The 11,253-nt window shown below is 25.6% G+C and overlaps 1 protein-coding gene across 1 annotated transcript; it reads left to right on the forward strand.

Annotated features, from left to right (window-relative positions):
* The first annotated feature begins 2,919 nt into the window (after positions 1-2,919).
* On the forward strand, positions 2,920-9,890 carry LOC129613317 (uncharacterized). The gene is made up of 8 exons (XM_055527318.1): positions 2,920-2,982; positions 5,220-5,546; positions 6,530-6,622; positions 6,860-7,123; positions 7,433-7,501; positions 7,573-7,638; positions 7,721-7,798; positions 9,552-9,890. The coding sequence occupies exons 1-8, from the start codon at positions 2,920-2,922 to the stop codon at positions 9,888-9,890; spliced, it is 1,299 nt and encodes a 432-aa protein (XP_055383293.1).
* Positions 9,891-11,253: the final 1,363 nt, after the last annotated feature.

Here is an 11,253-nt window from a genome sequence, read left to right on the forward strand (position 1 = left end):
GAGTTTTCTTTGCATAATTGTACATTATATAAAATTGTAATAATTAATCAATCGAGACCAATTAGCTTCCTAGGTGTTCTCTATAAATTTATAAAATTAAAAATCTTAATTTGAAATTTACGCAAAATACATAATACATTTTTTCAAGTTATTTAATACTTAATTATAATTTCAAAATAAAGTATAAAAAAAAAATAAAGTTGGGTCAAACCAATGGTTTGTATTGTAGCACTTTTCCCTTCAACAAGTGAAAATTCTCCTTTTAAATACAGTCTATGTATAGCTATCACACTATTAAAATTATTTTCATTCATATACAAAACTATTTTTAGGATTGCATATATTTAGGATGATACATACATGCAGTCTTTGAAATAAAGCAAAAATTAAAATAAAGAGGGGTTAACATAATGCTCGATTTTAAGGGTTAATTTAGAAATTTGAAAAAGCTTGCGGTTTCGGAAATATAAGGTGTCAAAAATTCAAATTTTACAAAATTCAAGAGGCGATAACTTGAGAGGGGGTGGAGATGGGAAAAAATTTTCTTCTAACGAAATAAACTATTTGTTAATGTCTAAAAGCTCCTAAAATTTCAGGCTCTTACAGGCTGGGGTCTAGAAGAAAAACGACATAAAAACTTTTGGAAAAAAAGGACTTTAGATAACGGTAAATTTGAACGGCCATTTTGTTTTTCTAAAGTTTAACTATAGTATACTGTGCTAGGGGAAGTAAGCCGCTGCGTTTCTGCGTTTGCAGAATTTCAAAAATGCTTATGGTTTCTTTGCAACAAATAGTTAAAAAAAGCCATTTTTAGGGTTTTGGGGGGGTATAGCTTCTAGAGGGGGGGAGATAGGTAAAAATTTTGTTCTACGGAAATAAGTTTCTAGTAAAGATCTATGCACATACAAAATTTCAGCTTTCTATCTTCAAGGGTGTAAAAGTTTTGTAAACAAAAAAAGTGTCCACGGACGGACGGACGGACGGACGGACGGACGGACTGACGGACGGACGAACGGACGGACGGACGGACGGACAGAGTGAAACTAATAAGCACTTTTTTCAAAAAATTTTTGGAAAAGTGCTAACAATTTACTTAATTAACCTAAATTAGTGAAAAAATTTTCATTATTTTCGATTAATACACACTAAAATTAGGTGATAATCATAAAGATGTTAAAAAAAAACCTTTTGAAATTTGTTCATTAAAAAAGCCAGCAAACAGTTAAAATTTATGATTTAAAACGTAGTTTAAATAAACATTAAAATTTGCATCTTTCTATATAACAGAAATAAGAAAATTAAGTTTTTGACCGCCATTAGTCATTTCATTTTATGCACACATGCGTGTGTGTATGTGAATGGATTCATACAACAAATAAATGCCGCTGTTTATCTTATCTTACTAATTAGTATAAAGTCGAGTAGGTATATTTTAACTTTTATATAAATAATATAGAGAGTGCTTCGTACAGAATATAATCGTCCTGAAATTTTATGAAAATCATTGACAATCTTCCGGAAATTTCATTATTTTCAACATGAATTCTTGGTTCCAGTATTATATGAAATAATATGCATAATTGATCTGTCCAAATAAATAGAAATATCAAAAATGAAACTCAATTTCTTATTATGGTTGTTATGCTTCCAGTGCCCTTAATAGGGAACACTCTGTTTATAAGTTAAGTATTTTGTGTACACAAATATTTCGCATCTTCTTCATTAGAAATCTCATTATTTTTTTCTTCTTTAGTAAAATATTGTAGTTCAATAATTTAAAATACCGAAAAAGTTTTATTAGTTCACACAGTGTATGTAAGAAATTATTTCGTTTATAATATCTTAATAATAATAATATTAGTTATTGTAAACGTTTGAAGTTTCTTTAACTATAGCTATGAAGAACAATATTCGATTTACAGGCATTTTGAAAGAATTCTGAATATTTTTTGATAAAATTTTCTAGGTAACAAAATTTTACCAAAAAAGAATAAGTCATTTTAAAAAAGCTGTCTGGTTCAAGATCAATTCAATAGTATATGGAAATGGAATTATTGTATTAAAAAGGTTCTACTACTTGTGGAAGTAAAACACATCCAAAACTACGTTACTTACTACAACGAATATCCTATGAGACTAATTTAATTAATACTTTAATATTTTTCGAAATTTTATACCATTATTTAATTTAAATTAAAATTTTACAAAACTATTTCAAAAAAACTTTTAGTTTCCTTTGATTATGGTTAAAGTAAAAGCAATTAAACTAACTGTTTAAAATATAGGTTATATAATCAGGTTTATATACGCACTTACATACTATGTACGTTCATATATTGTTAATCCAAATAAATTAAGGTCAAAGATATTGCATAATTTTTAAGAGTTTTTCCTTTAATACCAGTATGTTGTTATAGACTAAGTATATTGTTATATAAATTAATTTAGTTGAATAAGAAACATTAAAACCACAGCAAAAAAATTCAAAACAAGGCTACACACCTTTTTATATAAAAACAAAAATTCTGAAAATCAATGAATTTTGTTAACAATTCAATGTTTTAATATCGGTTCATCGGAAGGACAACGGGACAAATAAATGAATTGTTGTTTTTTTTGTTACTCTGTTTGGAATATAAGATTATTTTTATACGACAACGTTATTGAGGTGCTAAAACGGAATTTCCACTTTACATAAAAACAGTTTCACTTTTCACATGCCTTTTTTAAAAAAAAAAAAAAATATTTTAAAACATGTGCACATTTTACTTATATACCCACGTAATATTTTATTGTTTTTAGTTTTTATATTTTTAATACAAGAATTTTAAGGTTACCATCATTTTAATGCGAATTTTATTTGATAATTAAGAAATCTTTAATTTAACTTTTCGATTATTTGAAAACGCAATTCTCTATATGTACGCCACTTTGGCTGAGATTAGACAACAAGGCCAACTATCATGTTTTATTATGGATTTGGTGATTATAGGTACTTGTTAATTATGATTAGGCTTTGTTCATATAAATGTGATTACTTCGTGATCTTGTATCCTCTTTTAATGTTAATATATTACACAGTATTGGGCATCTTCCCAAATAATTGTTGGAAAAATGTGATGACTTATTTGAGCCTATTTGTCGGTCATGACAAAATTTCTTTGACGCACAGGATAGCTTATATGCTTTGTCAAAATTCTTTTTAAACTAAATTTATTTACCAGGAATTTTTAAATTCTGAAATCGAATTCAGATTTCCTCCTATATGACAAAACACTACAAAATAAAATATCAAGCTGTTTTGGTTATTAACTCTTGACTTATTATTGGCAAACCTTATTACTAAATTTCTTTATGTACCTGTGTATTACGTTACAAGCATAATACGAACGAAATAATTGGCAAGCTTTTTTTAGAATTAATAAAAAACGACAGTGAAGGATATACTTTCACAAAAGGTACCCCAATTTATTAATAAAATATTATTGAAAAAGAAACAATAAATTGCCGTTCCACGTTTATGTATAGTTGTGTGTACCATAGTGTATGTATATTGTTCTGATTAAAAATGGAGCAGATTTTAAAAATTTCAAGGTTTTAAGTGAAATGTAATTTATTTAAGGCAGCTGCTGCTTAAATTTTTAACAATCTAAAAAAAATATCAAAAAAAAATTTAAAAAAAATTTACCACAATTTCAGTATGTTTTAATATTATCAAGTCATTTGTCTTTTTCAGTTCAGCGTCATCTTTGAAGTTGACATTTACCAAAAATAAAATATTTATTGTGAAACCGCAATCAGATTAACGCAACTAAATAATACCGCCGAACTTTATACACAAAAAAAATGTTTGAGGAAAAAATTGTTGACATGCGGAAGAACTTTTCAATTATTCACTCCATGTAATTTCAATTATTAAAAATCGACAATAAAATTGTCTCCCACTATTTGAAAAGTAAAACGATTTGCCGTCTTGTTTAATTTTCTTTTTGTTTTTTATTCATCATTAAATTTTTGTGTTCAATTTATTGTAACATATCATAACAGTTTATTTTGGTTACGGTTTTGTGAATTTAATGACAATCAGCTTGCTATTATTAAAAAAATAATTGAATGTATAAAATTTTACGAAGATAATTTTAAAAGTTTTTGAATTTTCATCTCCGTCACTCTTAAACATTATAAGTTGGAGTATGTGTGACATTTACTCAACTCATCCATGCCATATGTAACTTTGCGGTTTTAAAATCGAAACGAAAAATTTTGTACTAGAATCGAAGTGTCAAAAATTAAAAACTTTTCCTGTAAATTATGGAATAAATTTTCAAAAAATGTAATGGTACTTCAATTGAAATTACAACTGCCACTCGCATATATTCAAATTTTTTTAGATAAAAATAGCAGTCACTGAATTTTTGACAATGACTTCAATAAATCAATAAAATTTCTGATGTTCCTCCGTATGACAAGTGGCTTTAGTTAAAAACATAATACTTAACGTATAGACATGTAATAACTTTAAATTATATAATAATTTGAATTTTCAATACGAGAAGAGTTTAATGCCTAACTGAATTTATACCAGAAATATTTATGTACATACATATGTATTCTATTATATTTGAGGAAGACATTATTTTTGTTATCATAAACTAATATCTGATATATATTATATTATAAATAATAACTCTTATATAATAATATAGACAATATTGAAAATGAATGAATGAATTGATCATTTATAAACAAAAGTACTAGAAATCAATGGAAGAAGAAGAAGAAGAAACCATGTTATTACCCCGAAAAAGTCACATAACAATCAATCTCCCTTTACAATATCATTATTTGTTTATTGAATCGTTTCTAATATAAAAATATATTACAATGGGATTGCACAAAATTTCTTTAGTAGACTTGAAACAATCGACATCAATTGACCATCATTAAAAAAAAATTTAGAAATCGATTTTAATAAAAATTTTCGATTTTGTGTTAAATTTAAAACTATACACAAAAATATTTATAATAAAATAAAAATGTTAAAAAATTTTAGTTATTTCATAAGTGCATTAATATTTTTTTTTAATTTATTTGAAAATATTTTAATAATTAAATCATATACAACATATCCCAAATATACATTAACAAAATTTCATTCTGATCCAAATTATATACGTGTAATGACCGTCTATAAAAGTACAAAAACAAAAATACCACAGGATCAATTAAAAACAATTGCAATTATTGGACTTATCAATGGTGCTGTTGAAACTGAAAAAAAATTAGAAAAATATTTAACTGATAAGGTGGCCGATTTAGTACTAAATAATGTTAATCTTCATGAAGATGATAAAAAATTACGAATTGAAGAATTAGAAAGAATTATTGAAAGAGATCGTTATGCTATTAAAATTTTAGGTATTGTATTGGATTATGCAACTCATACAATATCAAGTACAGAATATAGAAATCAATTAAAAAAATTAATGAGAGAACATGCACGTAGTCAAAAAAATATTAAAAGAAAATTAATAATTGATGACAATGTAAATGATAGAATGACAGATTTGAAAAGAAAAATTCTAGATCATGTTGAATCAATGAAAAATACAATACAGGATAAAACAAATAAAACGATGTTATATTTAAAAACATTATCACATCTAAAAGATTTCAAAATTCAAAGAAATGATATTGTAAGAAATTTTACAAATTTTGACGAATCGGAAAATGTAAATAAATCTGTTGTAAAGGTGAGTTATAAAAGTGTTATAAAAGTAATTCTCAAAGTGATTTCTGCTGTGATCCGTATGAAAATTACAATATGAAGAGAAATTAATTATAGTTAATTACAGAAAGTAATATAAAAGTTAATTATAGAAAGTATAGAAAAATTCAAAAATTGATGCGACCGTTAGACCGTGTCTGTCGCTTAGAAACTATGGTATTTTCCTAACATACTGATTTAATTTGTAATATAATATCTGAGATTCTTGGACAAATCTATTCAAAACAGCTAAATATTCTAACAAACTAAATATTCAAAAATTCATAATAGATTTTTAAATGAATGTTAACAACACTCGAGTGAGAAAAACACTCATGCTGTTGAAAGCATGAGTATTTTTGGTAATGCATGACGCATTAGATCCTATATTATTTTGCTTCATCAGATACTTTTATTTATATTAATCTTAAATTTTAGTGAGCATATAAAAGAAGTAGCTATATATATATTTTCAAAAACATATTTTGAGATTTTAAACTCTTTCTATGTGTTCATGATTGCGTTTCACAATTTTCCATATTATATTACTTTCTCACTTTTTGGTCCAGACCCACACATGTTACTTAATTTGTGTACAACACGAGTAGAACTGGTAGTTTGGAATACAAAAATATCGAAAAGTGTGAGCTGAGTGCAAGATAGGAAGTTTTAGTTCTCCTCATACAGACCTATTCTCTTGAAATACTTCAAAATTTTAGATTATATTTTACATTTTTCAATATTTGATGCAAAATTTTACAGGATGACATTGATGTAAACCAAATAGATCCTTTAAAAAAATCGGATTCAACTGAATTTATATTTGATGAATATCAAGCAGAATTTGCACAAAATGTGAGTATGAACAAATTTTTTTATAATTTATTATGCACAACAAAATATAGTTAAGTAAAGCTATAAAACAGAATATAAAAATGGTGTCGGAAAATTTTAATGTAATTTTATGTTATTTTAAATGTTAAATGTTCTTAATTCACAAGTACTAAAATTATAATTAAAAAATTAAGTGCGATAATTTATTATTTTATAATTTTTATTTTTTTTTTCTAAAAATTTTTACATTTTAACAAGAGATTAAAACGCAAACAAAGTATATTAAGGGCGAAAAATTTAGGTAACAATAATTCGTTAAGAGAAGCTGCAGTACTTTCTGCTAATAGTACTACAAAAACTAGTAATCCTGAAAAATTGGAAGCTGAAAAACAAGAGCGAGAAAGAGAAAATCAAAAAAATAATGATGAAAATTTTGATAGTTTAAGTGAAGAACAAGTTGCGGGCGGAGGAGGAGGAGGTGGTGGCGGTGGTTTACCTGGATTAATAGCAAGTTTAAGTGGGGTATGTTAATCAAATTTTATATTATTCTAATGTATAGAATTTAGTCTAGCTATAACAGACCGCAAAGTTTTGCTATCTATACAATCGGATTTACTTAAAATAATTGAAGGGGTTATATGACATTTTTACTTAAAATTTAATCTTCAACAAACTAATTACAGAAAAATTATTAAAACCAAAACGTAAAAATTAATTTTTTCTGAAAAATTAAATGTTGCTCAACTCCTTCAATTATATTAATGTTATACTAGATTGATATGAATTTTAGCATTTGATAATTTTTTTTTAATTTCCAAACAAATTTACAAGGGAGAAGAAGGATCTGATATTGGCGCTCTATTAGGTGCTATAACAGGATTAGTATCTCAACTTTTTGGCGTAAGTAAAAATTTTATTTTTTGAACGATGTTCAATAATTTCATCTAAAAAAAATAATAATTTCTATTAAGCCTGGTGGTCTGGATGTACCATCATTAATCAGTAGTGGAACATCTCTTGTGGCTGGTCTGTTGGGAGTAAGTTAACTTTTTATTTGCCACTTTAGTAACATTTAACTTTAATTGTCCATTATCTCAATCTGACATCTCTTAATTGCAGGGAGGTAAAAATTTTGGAACAGTTTTAGGTGAATATATTGGATTAGCGTTGGATGGATTTTCAGGCGGAGGTGGTGCCGTAAGTTATTTTGTTTTTATTTTAAAGCCCAATATCACACATTATAGCTATAACCACAAAATTTTATTTTTTCGCAGGATTTAAATGGAAAATTTCTTGGAAATTTAATTGGAACAACAATAGCCGAATTGAGCGCAGTAGTTATCCAAAAAAGAATTAATCATAGAAAAATTATATCTGTGTGTAATTGTGTTTGTGTTTAGTTTGCACTTATTTTGAACGAGTTTATTATGGTTTTTATTAAAAAATAGTTTATCATTTATTTGATTATAATATTTATGTGATTTTGTTTTGTGATTTTCCTTATGTTTGATTACGATTGTTTGAAGAAAAAGGAACATGGGTTTCTGTTAAATTTTGTAATGGTTACTTTAAATTTATTTTGTTTTTTATTGCAGTTTCTGAAATATTGATTTTGTTTACTTTAGTCTTTATTGTATTTAGAGAATTCAATTAGTACTTAGCAATAATGCACACATTTTTTCGAATAATATTGGCCATTATAAGATTTTAATGCAATTTCATTTTGTTTTGCAACGTTGATTAAATTTTATATAAAATGACTATTTTATTTTTATGACGTGTCAGTCGTAATTTTAATGATCTTAAATTAAGATTAATTTCTCCAGAGGAAAGTAAAAATTTTAGCTATAATTAACTAAAATTGACTTTTCATGACAAACCTCAAACTACAATTTAAGTAAGACCTGTTTTGCTGCTATTGCTAAGCGCATGGGTTTAAAAAGTTTGTTTTTTCCTAATCTACGCTATGTCGTATCACGCAGCGTTATAATCACTAGTTGATCGTTAAGTCAATCATCTATACCAATTTTGACAACAATCACATATTAGTGTACTTATTTCGCACTCATTTTCAATGTGCAATATTCTCGATTATTACATTAACTTTAAAACACTAAAATGTACTTTGTTATCATAAAAAAAAAAGAAAACAGAAAACATAATTAAATTCTCATCAGAATGCCACCTATATGACAACAATTATTATGCTTGCTATTAAAAGTATCAGTAATAATATTCACATATAATAATCTGGTTGTTTTAAAGTCCAATATGACCTCGATCTACTTAATAAAAATAATTTAATCATTTTTTAACCATAGTTAATATGCGAGTAAGTATTAACTAAGTTATATTATATACAAGGTTAGTAAAAATGTTATATAATATATGAATATACCAATATGTATAATCAATAAGCCCAAAATAATTATGTATATACATATTATGTGTACATAAATATTTTGATCTTTGTTTGAAATTCTATTTAATTTATAATTATTAGTGTACTAACTAGAATTTTTAATATTTAAATGTACATACATACGGGTACATATGTATAGAGATTTTCATTGAAATTATAATTAATAAGAAAAAGAATAAAATGAAAATTCTTAACTAAATAAATTCTAATTAAAAGCGTAAATTAATGAATACTAAAACTAAATGGTTTATGCTAACTCCTTGATTATTAACTAATATTTTAGTATATCAATTTAGTAGCAAAATTATAGTTATTTATTTGACTAATTTTGTACATTAAGGCACTCATAAAAATCACTTAATCACTTTTACATTAAGCTATAGTAATCAACTGCATATCCGTTTCAATATTATGCTGGTCTAGTTTTAATATAAAAATTTAATATTATTTTATTTTGCAGACATTACCTTTAATTAAGAATTTATTATTTATTTTATTAAATGTTCATTATTATATTTAATATTGTAGGATCCAGATAATGAAGATGGACCACCAAAACCAGGACTTTTTATTAGACATTTTGTAAGAAATTTTATGAAAGCTAAAAATAGAATGCCAAGTGATTCGAGTGAAGAAAATGATAATGGAAATGATAATGGTGGTACAAACGGTGGTCAAAATCATTCAAAAAATTCTGATTCATTTAGTTTTTTAAAGCATATTGTTAGCGCTATTGCTGGTGGTATTACAAGTTTTATATTAAATGCATCATTAGGTTCATCAAGTGGTTCATCAAAAGGTTCAGCATCATTATCAAGTACTTCATCGAATAGTTCAAGTGATTTAGCTCATAAACATCATCATTAAAATTATTAATAATATTGTTTTAACATTTTTTTTTTCTATTATAAATGATAAAAGCAAAAATGTTTGTGCATTATGTCAGAAATTTTAATAAAAATTTAATTTTTTATAAAAATACATACATATATGTTTTATAATATAAATTTATTTTTATATTAATAATAAGACCAATAAAACGTTAAATGCTTAATCATGAAAAACATTTTAGGCCTATTACTATAATATGAGTGCTGTCATGTCAATTATACGTACTACAGTTTTGTTGACATTATGTTTTGAACAGAAAAATAAAAAGAGAGAGAGAGAGAGAGAGAGAGAGAGAGAGAGCGACGAGCTTTAGGTGCAAACTGCAAACGCTTTTTAGGTTGACGTAATTTATGACGTTTTGATATGAGTGTACTGATTTCATATGCTTTTTTGGTTTGGTTAATATTAAACCACAGAAGTGAAAGTCAAAGTGGACTCAAAATAACTAGTATGATATTATAATATTATGATGCACTTATACATATAAGTATATATAATATAATAAGTTCAATTTTGAAATATTTAAAAAAATTTCCAATTCATTCGAAATTTCGGATAATAAATTGCTGTTTTGTTTTTATTATTATTTTGTTCGATTTGTGGTGTCGTATTTATACAAATGGTAAAAATGATGAGCTGTTAAAAAATATAACGTAAATTATAAGTATGACTGACTTTAACCTCGGCGCTAGACAAAACTATAGTGCGTAATTTTTTCGTCAATTAAACAATGAACCATTAAAGAGCTGTTATCCTTCTGCCGGTGCAATTTTCTTGCAATAAACGTGAGCACCAAATAATTACAGAATGTTGACTTGTACTTGTACACAATATTCTCAATTACTTTCTATTCATCGTTACCTAAAATAATAATTTTTAATAATTTTAAAAACGAAAGCATTAAAATTTTTATTTCAAGGATTACATGTAAAAGCCACGTACCGGTGAATAAATAAAAATAAAAATTTTTACTTTCTGTTTTTGTTTTGAACGTCCTATATTATTTCCTTATACCTGCATTCACATACTCAACAGGTAATTTTTTTAATTTTCAATATTAATCCGATCATATTGTGGTATATTTTTTTTTTGGGTGTGTGGTTTACAATATGCTATTGTATCTTGTTAAAAAAATAAAAAAATTACTTTTTATTACACATAATATTTCTGGGGTCAAATTGACAACTATTTGTTTCAGTTTTTTTTGGCAGGTGTGATTGCTTGATTTTTAATCATTACATTGCAGAATAAAAACAAGTTTTCGGTAGGATAATATTAAAATGGGTAATTGGAGCATAATTTTTTATAATGTTAAATATTTTAGTATATGTATGTAAAT

This window comes from Condylostylus longicornis, unplaced genomic scaffold, assembly GCF_029603195.1.
Source record: "Condylostylus longicornis isolate FDR11 unplaced genomic scaffold, ASM2960319v2 ptg000081l, whole genome shotgun sequence".
Classification (NCBI taxonomy): domain Eukaryota; kingdom Metazoa; phylum Arthropoda; class Insecta; order Diptera; family Dolichopodidae; genus Condylostylus; species Condylostylus longicornis.

Excerpts from the sequence above, each read along its gene's own strand:
- LOC129613317 (XM_055527318.1), top strand. The coding sequence starts at position 2,920 with ATGTACGCCACTTTGGCTGAGATTAGACAACAAGGCCAACTATCATGT. Across the intron at positions 6,623-6,859 it reads AAGCAGAATTTGCACAAAAT|AGATTAAAACGCAAACAAAG; the intron begins GTGAGTATGAAC and ends CATTTTAACAAG. Across the intron at positions 7,799-9,551 it reads TTTCAGGCGGAGGTGGTGCC|GATCCAGATAATGAAGATGG; the intron begins GTAAGTTATTTT and ends TTAATATTGTAG.